Source organism: Schistocerca nitens, chromosome 8 (assembly GCF_023898315.1).
Source record: "Schistocerca nitens isolate TAMUIC-IGC-003100 chromosome 8, iqSchNite1.1, whole genome shotgun sequence".
NCBI classification, from domain to species: Eukaryota; Metazoa; Arthropoda; class Insecta; order Orthoptera; family Acrididae; genus Schistocerca; species Schistocerca nitens.
Genome location: NC_064621.1, coordinates 104,268,893 through 104,288,039, shown reverse-complemented (window position 1 = coordinate 104,288,039; position 19,147 = coordinate 104,268,893). Strand labels below are relative to the sequence as shown.

Below are 19,147 nucleotides of genomic sequence, written 5' to 3'. Positions count from 1 at the left end.
TTCGGCCTCCTCTAGTAACACGGTGTTGGCTCTTCTGCCAACACTACAATGCTATTCGGAAATATATTCTGCAAGTGTAATGATGGATTTGTTGGGCTTAATTGCACCGAAACAGTTTTGTTATTATTGTTGTTGTCAACGTTGGAGTGCTCGGAGTTGACCTAAAATGTGTCTACCATCGTGCCACGTCTCACGAACGCGAAAGTGATTTAACAAAATTTCAAGGAAGACGGCCCCACTACATTTTATATAGATGTTGATGAATGATTAAATCTTAGGATCTCAATGAAAACTCCCTAAATTCAGAGGCAAAACTGGAAAATAATGTATGAGCAAAAACGCAAATATGTTATTACATATCAATGTTTTCACCTTCACTGTTAAGATATTTATAACAGAAATAACAACCATACAACATGATCGTGTAAAATAGCCTATTTTCATCTGTCACTGGCTGAAACTTTTTCTTTGATCATGTGACGAATACTTTTCTCAAACGACTTTGTTCGATATTCTCGATATCAAACTAAGCAACACTGCCAGGATAACCTCTTCGCAGCTAAAAAGCAAGGCGATATCCGTAAAGCAGGTTGAAATGGTGGCTGCGCTCGGGCATACGACACCTCTGGAAGGTGTGCAGCTAGGTATACTCACTCGCAATGGTGATGACGGTGGACACGTATGTTCCGATGAGGATGGCGAGCGGCAGCACGAACATGCACATGAGGCTGAATGCGGCGTACAGCTGCTCCTGCCACGGCTCCGTGTAGAAGCCGTACGTCACGCACTGCAGGAACAGCTCGCAGAACGGACCCCTCTCCACGTGAAAGATCACCATCTGGAAGGAGAACAGAAGCACGCTGGTATACAAGTAACAGAGCAAGGTATACAAGTAACAGAGCCACCTGTTGATTCTCAAGACATACTCGGGACTAAGTGGAAGACACCGCGTCTCAAATGTGGAGAGTTGTAAGTAGGCTGTTTAGGTTTTTTTTATTGGTAACGCCACCTCTGTATAAAAATCACTGGCTGTGCTGTGTGCGGTCTGTGTCTAGTTTGCATTGTTGTCTGCCATTGTAGTGTTAGGCAGCTGGCTGTGAACAGCGCGTAGCGTTGCGCAGTTGGAGGTGAGCCGCCAGCAGTGGTGGATGTGGGGAGAGAGATGGCGGAATTTTGAAATTTGTCATGAAATGCTATATATATTATGACTATTGAGGTAAATACATTGTTTGTTCTCTATCAAAATCTTTCATTTGCCAACTATGCCTATCAGTAGTTAGTGCCTTCAGTAGTTAGAATCTTTTATTTAGCTGGCAGTAGTGGCGCTCGCTGTATTGCAGTAGCTTGAGTAGCGAAGATTTTTGTGAGGTAAGTGATTTGTGAAAGGTATAGTTTAATGTTAGTCAGGGCCCATTCTTTTGTAGGGATTATTGAAAGTCAGATTGCGTTGCGCTAACAAAATATTGTGTGTCAGTTTAAGCACAGTCGTGTATAATTGTTCAAAGGGGACGTTTCATATGTCGACCCTTAGCCTAGGATACCTCACTGGAATCTTCTGATTTTTTTCTTGTACTTTGTGTAATTAGTGTAGATTTTGTTTATTGCTAGCGCGTAATCATAGAGAGAATTTCCTTTGTAGTTGTAGTTTGTCATTGTTCTACAGTAAAACAGTTGTGGCATGCATGTAGATTTGCACCAAGTATTTCGCTGCTGCAATTAACTAGATATTATTTTCAGTGCTATGTTAATGTGTTCTCTTCTTTTTGCTCTTGTGCTTTTCTGTGTTATCGTGTGAAATATTGTGTCAATAATGGCGTGTGAAAAACGTAACACTAGGCTCCAATGTAAACTGAGAAATGACAGTGAAGACGAAAGCAGTGTGTTAGCGCCGCAGAGTAATGAATTAACTAATGTTCAAAGTAGTAATTTGGTAATTGCGCATAGGGAAATGGAGCGGGTTGCAAATAATGGTGTAGACAGTGAAACAATTAGTGAACAGGCAAGCATTATCGATCGATCGGTCGACAACAGCTCACCTCAGGAATCCGAAATGACACGACACGATCTCGCAAATACTGTAGATTCAGGTTTTGGATCCTCACCATTTTCTCAAATTATTCAAGACACATTTTCTGCTTGTCAAAATGTGAATGTTTCCGGTGCAAATTCACTGCCGAAAAGCACTGAGGAACATGTTCCAGACACCAGTGCATTGTTATTACAATTAATACAACAAGCGGGACAAACACAGCAAAAGCTTCAAAAGTTAGACACAATTGAACAAAATCTTCGTAAGTTAGACACCACACTTGAACAAACACGTGAAGATTTTATTACTGAGTTACATAACATTGAATCGAAATGTCAAAAAGTCTGTAATGACGTAAAAACACAAATTTGTGAGCATTTTCAACCTATTTTTTCGCGGCATGAAAATGCATTACAGAATCACGAAGCAGCCATAAAAGAACTGCAAATTATTGTTCATGAAAATCATGAGACTTTGCAAGCTAAAATTGACTCAGTTGCATCTACCGATACGGTTACGCAACCTGCAAAAACTCAGGAAAATTTAAAGGACACAGTAAATACTCTGAAACTTGGTTCAGAAAAACACAGTGAGGAAATAAGTACACTATCGGAGAAAGTAGCCGAACTTTCGGATCAGTTCACTAACTTATCTACAAAGGTAGATGATGATCTGAATGACACAAGACCGGTAGTCTTTAACGACACAGAAGAGAGCGAACAAATTAGGAAATTCAAACAAAATCAGAATCAAATAAATACGCAACACCAAAGAGAAATCCGGGAAGTACAAGATCAGCTGACACAGGTAATACAAGAATTACGTATTTCAGAGGACACTCGCGCCCCAACACGGGAAGAGGGACTTAGAAATACGGAAAAGCCACAAAATAATAACACAGGGCATTTCGGAAACTATGAAAGAAATTGGCAAGGTGCACCGAATTTTGAAATGGAACCGCCGAAACGACGTAACAATTACCGATATGCTACTCGCCGACACGATGATTTTGACTATAAGCTGTTCATTACTACACGTAAATTCAAAACGTTTAAGAATTCCGCCAACGACATTCATCCACAAGCGTGGCTCCATCAATTCTCTCATTGTTTTCCTCCCAACTGGTCATTGGAGCACAGGTTAGAATTTATGTGTGGCTACTTGGAGAATGAACCAGCTGTAAGAATGCGATCGGTCATTCACGACTGTCACAGTGAAGGAGATTTTTATCATGCCTTCCTCTCAGCATATTGGTCTCAAGCTACACAAGACCGAGTAAAACATAGCATCATAATGATGAAACATTTCGAACAATCTGAATTTTCCAGTCTCGTCAAATATTTTGAAGACATGTTGCATAAGAATCAATATCTTTCAAACCCATACAGCCCTTCAGAACTCATCCGCATTTGCTTAATGAAATTGCCTGAACATTTAAGAAATATTATTTTAGCAGGACGTTGCAAAGACGACATTGAAGCTTTTCAGGGACTCTTACAAGAATTAGAAATTGACACAGACAGTCGCGGGATGCGAAAACAGGAACACAACAATTACAGGTCACATCCGTCGCAATTCCGCGATGAAAGAAATAATAACTGGACACGACGAGGCTATTCTCACAACGTAAATCGTGACCAAAACAGACACCACCCGTATGACAACCACTAGCAGAGTAATAGTTACAAAGAAAGATCGCGCTTCCGTAATTATGAATATGACAGAGATAACCGTAGAAACAGACAATATGGACACCAAAACAATTATTATCAAGGGAGTCAAAATAACTTCAGATGCAACAGTTCAGCGTGCAGTTATGATTCCGGGAGAAATTCTCCACCACATGACCGACAAACAAGAAACTATGTAAACTACCAACAAAACGACAGACCTTAATTCCATCAGACCTGGCGAGCTTCAAACTGGGCAGGGCCTTCTCCTAATCCCAATAACGACGCGCGCCAACAAAGGAACAGACAATGACTCGCACCGCAGGTAGCCGCGTGCGCCTGCTGGCTCTGAGAAAAATAACATAAGACGCTAGCCTTGAGAATTATTTTACCATTCTTTACCGACATATACCGCATGATAATTACGTTCAAGTTGAAACTCTGAGTACTGTGAAGAGTAAAGGTTTACACCACATTTCACATGTAAAACCGTTTATTGAAAGATAATCTGCTTTTTAACTTTGTCTTTGCCACAAAACTCTTCACTTCACATTTCTAGTATGCATTGTCAGACTTAGAATCTGTTAATATGCAACAATGTTTGAAGTTAAATATCCAGTCAAGAACCAAGAGAACTTATTTCAACAGAAATTATGAATGCATTGTTATAGTGAACAGACGACATAATGTTGTTATTTGTACATTCTTGCTTGTTAGTTGCATGATTACGTAACGACTATAAGACTCACATACTTAGAACATTTACCAGTACTGCTAATGCGATTTTAATGCAACATTTTGGTTTACTTGAAATTTGGTGCATCATGAGGTAAGTACATTGGCTTCTGCAGAACTTAGCTTTCGGAAGACGATAACTACGACACTTCCACAGAGATTATCTTACAGCAAGACGCACATTTTGCGCTACAGGACACGTATTTGAGTGATTAATTTTGTACTTAAATCATTTATTTTTAAAGATATTTGAAGTACAATGATATAAAGGTTTTCCGTGATACATTTCATTCCATTGCTGTAATCTGTAACACCTGAAAGTATAATTACATTAATCCTCAGGGGGGTACATGCTTACTTTGTGTACCATGTGTTTGGCAAGCACAAGGAGCCCTAGCTAATATGGTATTTGCTTATGCAACTTTACACATCGGTACCATATTTCTGTAACACACAAATTACACAGCTATCTGATCATTTAACTGAGAGAGACAAACATTTTTTTTACTACATCAGTGACACATGTTTACGCAATTTCACAGTTGGGTAACTTCACACTTATGAAATTTTATTTTGTCTGTACTTTGTGAACTGTTCATATTTTTTCGGAACCATTGTGATACTATGAGAGCTTTGAATGATGTATTTGGTAAGGGAGCATGATTTTAAAGTACGTTTGAGGCAGATGACACTTTTGACATGAACAGAGAATTTTTTTTAGGTTTTGAAATTATTGGAGTAAGCTACGACGATTTTGAGATTTGACTGAGGTGTTATGATGTTATTATTATGATTACCATGTGTATTTTGCTGTTGAGGGATGTTAATGATCAATAATCTGATGCTATATGAGGAATGTTTATTATGATGAAATATTGAAGAAGAGTCGACGAATAAGGTAAGGAATAATGAGTAGTGGTTAGGGACGCTGATTTGTGAAAAAGGTTGTTGGAAACCAAGAATCGTACTTTACGAGTAATGAAATGTGTGTAAATGCATGAATGTATCACAATGCCGACGAAAACGTTTTGAACACTGTTATATTCATAGGATTTTGTTTCTACAGATTTGTAGCCCAAATTCTTGACCTGTGAAATATTTTTATATGAGACTGTCACTGTAGCGGAAACTGGTGTCGTAAATATTTCGGTAAGAAAGTTAAGTGACCACCTGCACGTAATGCGTCGTGGGCACCCAGCTGGGCGACAGTCGCCTGAGAAAAAAAAAAAAGCCATTAGCGTGTGCCTTTCAGAGGTACAGGTGGAGAAAAAAAAAAGGAGGCCATTATCCTCGCTATTGACATTCCTTTGTAGAAAGCATCGCAAAAACGACATGGTCGAACTTGAAAACATATGATTACACTGTGGAGCTCTTAATTTATGATATTTACTGAAATGCCTAATGAAATGACGAGAAATATTTTTATGTCTATACACCTGATTATGACTACTGTCTCTCTAGTTAAGAGATTTTTCTACTAACTTATGAAATGCCATATGGCTAATGAATGATGTTTCATGCCGTCCTTTGTACATATTTGCTCATTTTCTTTAATATCTAGTTTCTAGCTGCACTGCAGCATTGGTTAAAATAAAATTTAATATATGTACTAATATAATTATTTTATGCCTACAGATCGAGTCAATAAGAAATTTATGATCTACTTCCAAGAAAACGAGGGCACATAAATAGACATTTCCCTTCACAGGAATTGCATAAATAATTTCTTTACGATTTAGTAACTTATCTGCTAGTGTAAGTTCTCGTGATGCATCACTCTAGTGTTAAGATGTGACATAGGTATTAGACATGGCCATTTTTAGTGTACTACTTTTTCTGCTTGAGCTATGTCATGTTTAGGTATAAGATATTTCATTTTCTGCTTCTGCTTGCCAGGCATAGTGCTATTAAATTTCACTTTGCATTACTCTGTTAATCTAGTTATGCTACTGATTTATTTTTCTTGTTTGCTGCTCATTGCCTTATATTAGTTGTAATTTATGCTGCTTGCTTCGCCATTTGTATTTTTGATCATTGGTGTTTGTGTTAATTGTTTTGTGCTGCTGCATTGCCTCGTCCCTTAGTTTAGCATCTGAGCTCAGTAGATTTAAGTTAGCTTAAGAGGGGGTAGACTATATAAGAAACTAACTATGATGAATTGGAAGAAATGCATTGAGAAGCTATAAGAAACAGATTTGGTAAAAATGAGTATTGTGCACTGAGAAATAATTATTTTGAAAGAAATATGAATAGAATACAGAAAGCAGGTATAGATAGGACTTTTTGGAAATAATGAAGAATGAAGGGAGATCTCCAAGAAGTAAAGAAAGTTTTGTTCGCAAAATACAGCAGTAAAACAAACCCTGTCCTTTCCCCCTGTGTTATTCTGGAATGTGTTTGTGTACTCTTGTATATTTGTGTTTTTCCTGTCTTTATGTGTTTAGCTAATAAGAGTTATGTTGTAGAATTTTTCTGATAATATGTTATTTTCTTTGTAAAGATGTTTAGACATTATTTATTCTGTTTTGTTTTAATGCTCATGTGTGAAGTTGATGTTTCGAAAGTTATTCTGATCTTTATGTATGTACTTATGTCATTATTTTTGTAACACTGATGTATATGTTATTTCGATTCTTTTGAAAAGCCTGTACTACTAATGTTATATGTATTGTTATGTTTTTCAATGATGTATTTTGTACCTTTGTAATTGTATTCTCATGTTATAAAATTGTAATTGACACCAGTTCATCATATTATTAACCTGTAAGTTACATTTCCTTGCACACGTTTCTGTTGGTCATAGTATATGGACAATATGTGAGAAGTAGGGGCTGTTAGTGTTTGCACGTGTGTTAATAATTCAGCAAGGGACTGGATGACAGCATTGCTGGTTCTAAGGACAATTCCAAAAACTTTGTGAGTGCACAAGTGGTGGTTATGGACTTGCTATATTATCCACAAGACTCTTCCATGGTGATTGTGCACCTGCACAGTCAAACAGATGGCTGCTGGCCACCTCTACAAGGACTACAGTGGGTCTGCATCTTTGATGACACACCAATACCATTATTTCTACAAGGACTACAGTGGGTCTACACCTTTGCTGACTCACCAATACCATTATCTCTACAAGGACTACAGTGGGTCTGCACCTCTGGTGGCCCACCAGTACCGTAATCTTTACCAGGACTACAGTGGGTCTGCTCTGTGATGACCTACCTACCAATACTCTTCAAAACTTCGACTGACTCTGCTGTGGGTTTGCTCTGTTGTGGCCCATTACCTGTCAGCATGTCAAGAGTCAGCACTGTCTTTCCGTTGGAAGGACAACACTACTTCTTCAAGACTGCATGGAAATCCACAACTTCTGTGTGCAATTTCTTTTACTAATGAGACTTTGTGAAAAAAAAACTGTAATTACTATTATGATGAATGATCAGAACTATCTTTATGGACTGTGAGAAAATTTTATCTTTTGACCAACATTGTATCAATAAGTGTGTGCATTTGATTTCTTTGTTATTGTAATTACCATTATGAAAAATTTTAACAAATATGTATTGCCCAGTGCCCAAAACAATTTGTAAAATTTTTTGTGGGGAGCATGGGGGCTATGGAGGCTGTTTAGGTTTTTTTATTGGTAACGCCACCTCTGTATAAAAATCACTGGCTGTGCTGTGTGCAGTCTGTGTCTAGTTTGCATTGTTGTCTGCCAGTGTAGTGTTAGGCAGCTGGCTGTGAACAGCGCGTAGCGTTGCGCAGTTGGAGGTGAGCCGCCAGCAGTGGTGGATTATGGGGAGAGAGATGGCGGAATTTTGAAATTTGTCATGGAATGCTATATACACTCCTGGAAATGGAAAAAAGAACACATTGACACTGGTGTGTCAGACCCACCATACTTGCTCCGGATACTGCGAGAGGGCTGTACAAGCAATGATCACACGCACGGCACAGCGGACACACCAGGAACCGCGGTGTTGGCCGTCGAATGGCGCTAGCTGCGCAGCATTTGTGCACCGCCGCCGTCAGTGTCAGCCAGTTTGCCGTGGCATACGGAGCTCCATCGCAGTCTTTAACACTGGTAGCATGCCGCGACAGCATGGACGTGAACCGTATGTGCAGTTGACGAACTTTGAGCGAGGGCGTATAGTGGGCATGCGGGAGGCCGGGTGGACGTACCGCCGAATTGCTCAACACGTGGGGCGTGAGGTCTCCATAGTACATCGATGTTGTCGCCAGTGGTCGGCGGAAGGTGCACGTGCCCGTCGACCTGGGACCGGACCGCAGCGACGCACGGATGCACGCCAAGACCGTAGGATCCTACGCAGTGCCGTAGGGGACCGCACCGCCACTTCCCAGCAAATTAGGGACACTGTTGCTCCTGGGTTATCGGCGAGGACCATTCGCAACCGTCTCCATGAAGCTGGGCTACGGTCCCGCACACCGTTAGGCCGTCTTCCGCTCACACCCCAACATCGTGCAGCCCGCCTCCAGTGGTGTCGCGACAAGCGTGAATGGAGGGACGAATGGAGACGTGTCGTCTTCAGCGATGGGAGTCGCTTCTGCCTTGGTGCCAATGATGGTCGTATGCATGTTTGGCGCCGTGCAGGTGAGCGCCACAATCATGACTGCATACGACCGAGGCACACAGGGCCAACACCCGGCATCATGGTGTGGGGAGCGATCTCCTACACTGGCCGTACACCACTGGTGATCGTCGAGGGGACACTGAATAGTGCACGGTACATCCAAACCGTCATCGAACCCTTCGTTCTACCATTCCTAGACCGGCAAGGAAACTTGCTGTTCCAACAGGACAATGCACGTCCGCATGTATCCCGTGCCACCCAACGTGCTCTAGAAGGTGTAAGTCAACTACCCTGGCCAGCAAGATCTCCAGATCTGTCCCCCATTGAGCATGTTTGGGACTGGATGAAGCGTCGTCTCACGCGGTCTGCACGTCCAGCATGAACGCTGGTCCAACTGAGGCGCCAGGTGGAAATGGCATGGCAAGCCGTTCCACAGGACTACATCCAGCATCTCTACGATCGTCTCCATGGGAGAATAGCAGCCTGCATTGCTGTACTAGTGCCGACATTGTGCATGCTCTGTTGCCTGTGTCTATGTGCCTGTGGTTCTGTCAGTGTGATCATGTGATGTATCTGACCCCAGGAATGTGTCAATAAAGTTTCCCCTTCCTGGGACAATGAATTCACGGTGTTCTTATTTCAATTTCCAGGAGTGTATGTTATGACTATTGAGGTAAATACATTGTTTGTTCTCTATCAAAATCTTTCATTTGCTAACTATGCCTATCAGTAGTTAGTGCCTTCAGTACTTTGAATCTTTTATTTAGCTGGCAGTAGTGGCGCTCGCTGTATTGCAGTAGCTTGAGTAGCGAAGATTTTTGTGAGGTAAGTGATTTGTGAATGGTATAGTTTAATTTTAGTCAGGGCCCATTCTTTTGTAGGGATTATTGAAAGTCAGATTGCGTTGCGCTAACAAAATATTGTGTGTCAGTTTAAGCACAGTCGTGTATAATTGTTCAAAGGGGGCGTTTCAGAGTATCATCGAAAAACAATGAGGTACAAAATACGGTTGAGTTAAAAAACGGAGTTATAAGTGACAGCTTGTGGCGAAAGGTCGACATGAGGCTGTGAAAACAATCAGATAATGCAGTATTGTCGTCTACAGGCTGTCGGACTTTGTGAGTCTGGAGACTTGTATTCCAGTGCCCTGGAACATTCTTGATTGTTGAATCTCCATAATTTCTCTAATTTGCCGTTTCATCAAGAGTTATCATCTTGAACCTCTACTCTAGGTTGTTCATCACACAAGTGTTAGCATATGACAATCCATGATGGTTCCAACTGGAGTCATAAAATTACTTGTGCCGAAAAAATGTTTAATGTGTTCAGTAAATAAAACGAAATAATTTTTGTGTATAAACACATCGCAGTTAAAGAAAGATGGTTCAAATGGCTCTGAGCACTATGGGACTTAACATCTATGGTCATCAGTCCCCTAGAACTTAGAACTACTTAAACCTAACTAACCTAAGGACATCACACAACACCCAGCCATCACGAGGCAGAGAAAATCCTAAGCCCCGCCGGGAATCGAACCCGGGAACCCGGGCGTGGGAAGCGAGAACGCTACCGCACGACCACGAGATGCGGGCAGTTAAAGAAAGGAAGTCAACCCGATTTATGCACATCAACTTTATTTACATCCTATATACCTCAAGGTTTCGTGGCTGTCTTACGAAAGACTTCTTGTCTTGCCAAGTCCCTTGTCGTGCTGACTACATTATGTCTAATGTACTTTCTGCCCTGCGGCTATTAGCTGTTCCACCTCTAATCGAGTCTCTGCGAGGCCGCATTGCTCTAATTTTAATACAAAATCTCACGCACAGCTAAAGTCAGAATGCGCAATTGAAGGAAGTCCACATTCATATATAGGGCTGTTCCATGCTGTGCATGTTCTTGTGTCCACTTACAAGCTTAACTCTGGATCTTTCATTCTGCTATACCAATCTTGTGTAACATTTTGTAAGATACTATGCACTCGCAGGGATCAGTGAGTCCACTGCCACACATTTCTCAGTGCCGTTTCCTTATTTCAAACAAATATTCTCGTAGGGCACATTACCAGTGATGAGATCCAACTTTTTATTGTATAGACTTTTTTCAGGTTTTCCGACCGTAGGCAGTATTCTAACCTACGTAATACACAACTGTATCGGTAGAACGTACTGCAGAGACTGCAAACAGCACTTCAACCGCTGTTGTCAAGAAAGGTCTCGAGATTCCAGGTGTATGCGTCTTTCCACACACCTCAGTATAGATCTACAGCTTTCCGGTCGTAATCGATGTGCCCATACAGTAGCTCCAAAGTCAACTAAGTTGTGATACACAAGCACAACATCCAGTGGCATTTTGTAATCTACAATACTGAAACGGGCTGTTTAGTGCACAATTCTGACAGCCTTCGGCGAACTGTTGCTATCGGTGTGGAAACATTTCTTCTCTCCCCTGCCCCTCACCCCCCCCCCCCCTCAACATCAATGTGCAAACCTATATATTTGAAAGCAATATTTCCATTTATTACAATTCCACGGAACCCAGTAGTGTAGACTAGCGTATCTCAACCGCCGTTTTGCAACACAATGTTGTGTCGCGAATAGATGTCGGGTGTGTCGCGAGATCTTTGATGTGTTCTGATCTTCCGGAGATAAAATATCTCTCACAGATAAAAGATTATCTCAAAATCGTTCCTTCGAGTAGCCTAATTTCAAAGAAATCACCATTATTATAAGTGAATATACGCATAACATTTTGAAAAATGTAAGTGCTTCCCATTTGTTTTGCTTTTTGCATCTAGGAGAAAATTCATGTGTAGCGTTGTTGCGGAAGTTCGAAACGAACGCCTCAAAGGAGAAAAGATTGAGAACTACTGGTTTCGACAACGGAACACCGCATAAACATGAAGTGTTCTTTTGGGACTGCGTGAAACAGCGATTCCTGCCTCTACATCTACATACTTACTCCGCAACTCCACCGTACGGTGCATGGCGCAGGCTACTTTGTACCATTGCTAATCATTTCCCTTCCTAGTGATTAAAATTCTTCTGGGTATTATGCCGCGACATTGCTGAAAACTAACAACAATAATAAACTAAAACCGACATTTTGACCGAATTGCGACGGCCTTCCTCAGGGCACGGCAGTCGTTGTAATTCGGCCGAAACGTTGGTTTTAGTTTATTATTGGCCGGCCGTTGTGGCCGAGCGGTTCGAGGCACTTCAGTCTGGAACCTCGCGACCGTTACGGTCGCAGGTTCGAATACTGCCGCGGGCATGTATGTGTGTGATGTCCTTAGGTTAGTTAGGTTTAAGTAGTTCTAAGTTCTAGGGGACTGATTACCTCTGATGTTAAGTCCCATTGTGCTCAGAGCCATTTGAACCATTTTTTTAGTTTATTATTGTTGTCTGTTTTTAGCAATGACGCGGAATAATACCCAGAAGAATTTTAGTCACTATGACACCGGCCGCGGAAGCCTACGTTCTTATTTCCCTTCCTGTTCCACTCGCAAGCAGAGCGAGAGAAGTCGACTTTCTATATGCCTCCGTATGAGGCCTAGTTTCTCGTGTCTTATCTTCATGGTTCTTACGTGAAATATACAAGGGACGTTCCGAAACTAATGTCTCCTATTTTTTTCTGGTAACTTTGGGGATGTCCGCGTCATATGTCACTGGTGTAGTGCCAATGCCTGAACCTTCCTCTTTCATTCTCAAGTGATTCCATTGTTCTGCGGTAGTTTTCGCCAGTAGAGGAGTGTTCCAAAATGGAGGCTGATATGGACGCGCGTATAAAACAGCGATACGTAATTGAATTTCTCATTGGTGGACAAATTCCGCCGATTGAAATCCATCGACGCTCGCTGAAGGTGTAAGGAGACAATACAAAAGTCATGAGCAATGTGAGGCCATGGGTACGACATTTTGAAGGTGGTGAAAAGGGTGTGCACGACAAGCCACGGCCCAGTCTACCCTGCACAGCTGTCATTCCTCGGAATGAAGAGCGTATTGACCAACTCATCCGTGCTGAGCGGCCGATATCGACCAGAGAATTGTGTGTGCACAGCTGAATGTTGCCTAGAATGCCTTGGAACAAATGCTGAAACGTACAGTTATCGCAAAGTCTCTGCGAGACGGGTCCCGCGGGTGTTTGCAAACGAACAAAAAAACTGAACGAATGGAAATTTGTCAGGATCTGCTGGACCAATATGAAGCTGAAGGTGAACATTTTCTGAATAGCATCACCGGAGATGAGACGTGATGTCACCATTACGGGCTGGAATACAAAAGACAGTCAATGCATGCCGACATGTCAAGTCTCCGTTAAAGAAGAAATTCAAGGTACATCCGTCTGCAGGCAAATTGATGCGCGCACTCTTTTGGGATAGCCAGGGAGTGGTTCTTTTGAATGTCCTGGAGCCTGGATTTACTGTCAGTTCAGCGCGCTACACGACGACACTGACTAAGCTGAAAGCCCAAATTTCCAGGGTAAGGCAGAGGAGAAGACCAACTTTCACCCACAACACGATAACGTCAGGCAGCACACCAGTTTTGCCACGGAGCAACTCATTTCAAAATGCGGCTGGACTGTCTTAATACATGTAACGTACAGTCCCGATTTAGAGCCTTCAGACTTCCATCTCTTTGGGCCTATGTAAGATGGACTATGTGGCGAAAGTTTTCAAGACCCTGATGCTGCTGTGAAAACTTTAAGGAAGTGGCTCACCTCAGGTGGTTCCAGTATTTATAAGGGCGGCATGCAGGGTTGTTTCTTCGTTGGCAAAAGTGCCCAACGAAAGGTGGTGACTATGTGGAAAAATGATATTCTGTAGCTGAAGTATGGCTCTATTTACCTGTGCTGTTGCGATTTCTTTATCTGCTGTAGTTTCCATGAATAAAAATGTGAGGCATTACTTTCGGAACGACCCTTGTATGTTGGTGACAGTAGGATCGTTCTGCAGTCACCTTCAAATACAGGTTCTCTACATTTTCTCAATAGAGGTCCTGGAAAAGCACGTCGTCTTCCCTTCACGTTTCCCACTTTAGTGCTCGAAGTATCTCCGTAATACTTGCCTGTTGTCCGAAGGGTTTTCGGTGCAAGTATACGTATGACTAGCCGTGTTTGCAAATACCTTTGCTGCTGATTCTAATGCATTTGGGATAGAAAGAAAAATGTTGACGATATATCGCTTGCGGCTCGTATCTCAAACACGACTACTGATACAATAGCGTGTGTGTGAGACATCTGCGGTCTCAAAATCTCCGACTGTCCATGCGAAGACTCTTAGGAAAATGTTAAATCTATCGTGGACAGGTATTAAAGTAAAGCCGAATGTCTGCTACTGATATTTAAAGCACAAATTGTCTGACGAGAAGACGACTACACAAACTGTAACTGGTAGATATTTCTGCAGCATGTGTGAGAAATATGCTAGTTGTCAGATCAAATGGCACCAACTCGACACGGTATAGGGCAGGTGGCTATTACGATTGCAGTGTACGGTTGTCTGCATAGCACTGATAGGAATCCCCACACATGTGTGACTCTGAAGCTGCGACCGATACCGAAAGAAAACTTCGTTTACAGTTGTAAGAGTTTTATAGGCGTCGCCAAAAGTGAACTGGGGCGAATGAAAATCTTTTTCTAGGGTCTAGTGGCTAGCGTTGCTGCCTCTAGGAAATGGGGTCCTGTGTTCGATTTCCGGCTTAGTTGGCGAGTTTCTCTGCCAGGGACTGGGTGTTTGTGTTTTCCTCATCATTTCATCGTCATCGTTTGTGACAGTGACTAAACTGGACTGTGTAAGAAACGAAAAAATTGGACTGTGTAAAAACTGGGACTACTTCGTATGGACGCTGATGACCGCGCAGTTGAGCGCCCCACAAGCCAGACATCAGCATCATCATCTTTGAATGGTGTACTTTGGTTAAATAACAAAGTGGTTTATAAGTAAACATAGAAGGGGAATTGACGATCCTACTTCAATCGTGCGCATAATATGGCCGCGGTGGTAGCACCTGTGAGGTTTTTCTGTAAGTCTTTGACGTGTTGCCCTTTAATGTGCGCTGTTGAGTTCTGTTTGTAGGAGCGAACAGCTTTATCACCTTGCTGCTCAATCTTATTGCTCGCTGTATAGAGTATTTGGGTATTCCAAAAACAAAACAAAAAGTGAAGCAAGCAAATAATCCTTATAAAGGTAAGTCGCAAAGGTATTGCTTCTCCAATACAACATCTGCGCAATTCCAGTCAGGCCAAAGTTACAACACTATTAATGTCTACGGCTACGTGATTTCGAATCACCGCATGTGAGGTGTACATTACATAGTGATAAACTGCGATGGTCTATCATCATTGCAGAGACGTAAGTACTGGCAAATAGCGTTACGACAGCAAGTGTATCGGTAGTGGCTCGCCAATGGCGTGGGCTCCCATGTCCTCTGATTTCAACCCGTTGGCTTTTTCTTTTTCAGATATTTATGAACTTAGCTCAATGCATCTGCAACACGCCCGGGATTTTTCAATGAATGTGGGCATCGATATGGAGACATGCTAAATACTGCCTTCACTTGAACGGTGGCCATATGGTACACTTGTTGTATACGTTGTTACTGAATCTTTCTGTCTGAGGTGTGTATAACAAACACTACCGCTGTCTCACTGGATCACAGCACTGTGGAGCTAATCAGCTGCGCAGCAGTATCTTAGTAACTTTGGCGCATAACTGCACTTCTCTGTTTAAAGAATTCTGACACATCAAAACATGTGTAATCTGCTTGTGGTCACTGTCTCAGTAGTAAGATATCTGTGTGCAACGGAGATTTGACACTTGTTTATATTATTTAATTTGCATGAAATCTGACTGCTTTTATGAAAGAAATTTAACTGCAAATGTAGCTACTTATAGTTCGTCAGACATGGAACCAACCTTGACATAATCAGATAACTCAAAGAGCATTCTTCTTTACTTAATGAGCCCATTAACTCTTCACCAAAAATCGATCTAACCAGTTCTACTCTGCCGTATTCTGCTGCAATGGGGTGTCTGTCTTCGCCTCTCTCTCTCTCTCTCTCTCTCTCTCGCTCTCTCTCTCTGCGGCTCTTTGCCACATTCTGCCAGAATATTCTGAAAAACGAATGACTGCACACAGAGTGCATGACGTCACAACCGTGTACACTAGATTGGGTGACCTGTGTATGTTCGATCAACTTGCAATCTTTTGTTACTGATAATGTATCGTTCCGTTGTTCGGTGGCGAAGTGAAGAGGAAAATGCGATTGAGGGCAAAAGTTACTGTATTTGAATTTGCAGAGGATGAAACAGTGAGGATGAAACGATTTGACTTGTGACTGGTTTGATGCGGCCCATCACGAAAGACTTTCTTACGCTAGTCTCGTCATCTCAGAGAGTAGCACTTACAGTCTACGTCCTCAATTATTCGTTGGACGTATTCCATTCTCAATCTTCCTCTACAGTTTTTGCTCTCTACAGCCCCCTCTAGTGGAATGGAAGTTATTCTTTCAAGTCTTAACAGATGTCCTACCATCCTGTCCGCTCTTCTTGTCAGTGTTTTCCGTACGTTCCTTCGTGCGCCGATTCTGCGGTGAATTCCTTATGTTAATTTTTAAAGTTCTTCTGCAGCCAGTTTACATTATGTAAATTCTTTATTCCGCAGGCGAAAGCTGTAGAAATTTGTGTAAATCTGATAACTGAAAGTCATGCAAAAGCATTTTCAAGAACAGAAAGGCAGACACTGCAATAATTGTATTTCACGCCAAAGCGAAGTCAAACTGACGAGTAAAACAATGTCTGTCCCTGTGTGAGAACACGTAAGTGCGAACAGTGCGGGACGAGATACTATGATATATGGTAGTTTGGACAAGTTCTTCCGGTTTCTCTAATGGCTGAAGGAGTAAAGGCGATCGCTCGCGGTAAGAGGCAAATCTGGGTTCGAGTCCCACTCCGGCAAAAATTTTTGTGTGGTTCTAGTAAAGGGCACAGTTGTTGTGCACTGACGGAAAAAAGTCGCAGCATCAAAAAGGAGTTATGCGATATGAACGAAATTTGGTAGGCGTGTTTTTCCACCTGAAAGATGAGGTCTATTCAGATTTCGCACCAGTCTCATAAGAGTGGCGCTAGTAACACCATATAAGGATGCAAATCAGGTTTGCTAAAAATATACTCTGTAACGGTCGTGAGCGTTAGTTACCTTTGCGATTGGATGTGGTGAGCTGACGTTAGTCAAGAATGCTTCCAATGCGACAAAGACACCATTATCAACAACTCACTGAACGAGAATGGGAATAGGGCTACGAGAAGTTTAATGTTTCTTCTGCGATACTGCGGATACCCTTGACAGGAATGTAGGCACAGTACATTGTATTGTACTGCATGTTAACCGGGGACCTAGAAACGACGGAGAGGCTCCGTCCCCGCCGCAGCCGCAGTGGTCCACAACCCCACGACGACTACCGCAGTCCACCGCTCTGCCGACCCACGTCGAACCACTCTTTCAGGGTTAATTGTGCGGTTTGGTCCCCTGTGGACCCCCCCCCCCCCCGTCCCAGGGGAACGAGTGTAACCCCTGTGTTTGCGTGGTAGAGAAATGGTGGTGTACCCGTACGTGGAGAACTTGTTTGCGCAGCAATGAAAATGGTTCAAATACGCTAGTCTACACTACTGGGTTCCGTGGAATTGTAATAAATGGAAATATTGTTTTCAAATATATAGGTTTGCACATTGATGTTGAGGGGGGGAGGGAGGGGAGGGGCAGGGGCAGGGGAGGGAAGAAATGTTTCCACACCGATAGCAACAGTTCGCCGAAGGCTGTAAAAATTGCAAAATTGTACACTAAACAGCCCGTTTCAGTATTGTAGATTCCAAAATGTCACTGAATGTTGTGCTTGTGTATCTCAACTTCGCATTCAGCAGTGGACTTTGGAGCTGGTGTATCGGCATATCGACTACGGCTGGAAAGCTATACTGAGGTGTGTGGAAAGACGCATACACCTGGAATCTCCAAACCTTTCTTGACAACAGCGGCTGAAGTGCTGTTTGTAGTTTCTGCAGTATGTCCTACCGATACAGTTGCGTATTATGTAGGTTAGAATATTGCCTACGGTCGGAAAACGTGAACAAAGTCTATAAAATAAAAAACGGCATCTTATCAGTGGTAATTGTCTCTACGAGAATATTTGTTTGAAATAAGGCAACGGCACTGAGAAATGAGTGCTAGTAGACTCACTGATCCCTGCGAGTGCGTAGTACCTTAAAAAATTTGTTCAAGTGGCTCTGAGCACTATGGGACTTAACATCTATGGTTATCAGTCCCCTAGAACTTAGAACTACTTAAACCTAACTAACCTAAGGACATCACACAACACCCAGTCATCACGAGGCAGAGAACATCCCTGACCCCGCCGGGAATCGAACCCGGGAACCCGGGCGTGGGAAGTGAGAACGCTACCGCACGACCGCGCAGCAATAGCCGACATAGTGTAGCTGAGGCGGAATAAGGGGAACCAGCCCGCATTCGCCGAGGCAGGTGGAAAACCGCCTAAAAACCATCCACAGACTGGCCGCCTCACCGGACCCCGATCCAAGTCCCCCGGGCGGATTCGTGCCGGGGACCAGGCGCTCCATCCCAATCCGGAAAGCGGTGCGTTATACCGAAAGGCTAACCGGGCGGGCTTGAGGCACTTACTGCTGACAGCTGTGGTCAAGAGAATGTACGGCGCGAGAAGGCTGGACTCCGGATGGCCACATGGCACTACAGACAGGGAAGACCATCGTGTTCGGTGTATGACTGACGCATCATACTGTATCTGCAGCAGCTATTTGAGCAGCAGTTCACACCAAAACGAAGTGTTGCAAATCGATTACTTCAAGAACAGATCCGAGCTACACGCCTGGCAGCGTGCATTCTAGTGACTCCAAACCACTGTCATTTGCCACTTCAGTGGTGTCAAGCGAAAGCTCATTCGACGGCTGAGTGGAGGTTTGTTGTGTCTTGCGATGAAAGCCGATTCTGGCTCGGTGCCAGTGCTAGCCGATTGTTGGTTAGAGTGAAGCCAGGTCAGCGTCAGCAACCAACCTGTCTGCAGTCTAGACACGGTGGACCTACACCTGGAGTTATAGT

General features: G+C 42.8%; 1 protein-coding gene across 1 annotated transcript in view; it reads right to left on the bottom strand.

Annotated features, from left to right (window-relative positions):
- The window catches only part of LOC126199426 (gonadotropin-releasing hormone receptor-like), a 651,151-nt gene that overhangs the window by 160,522 nt on the left and 471,482 nt on the right, over nt 1–19,147 (bottom strand). Inside the window, exon 2 of the mRNA XM_049936344.1 lies at nt 655–838. Within this exon, the coding sequence (XP_049792301.1) occupies nt 655–838 (184 nt within the window). The remainder of the gene's footprint in view (nt 1–654; nt 839–19,147) is intronic.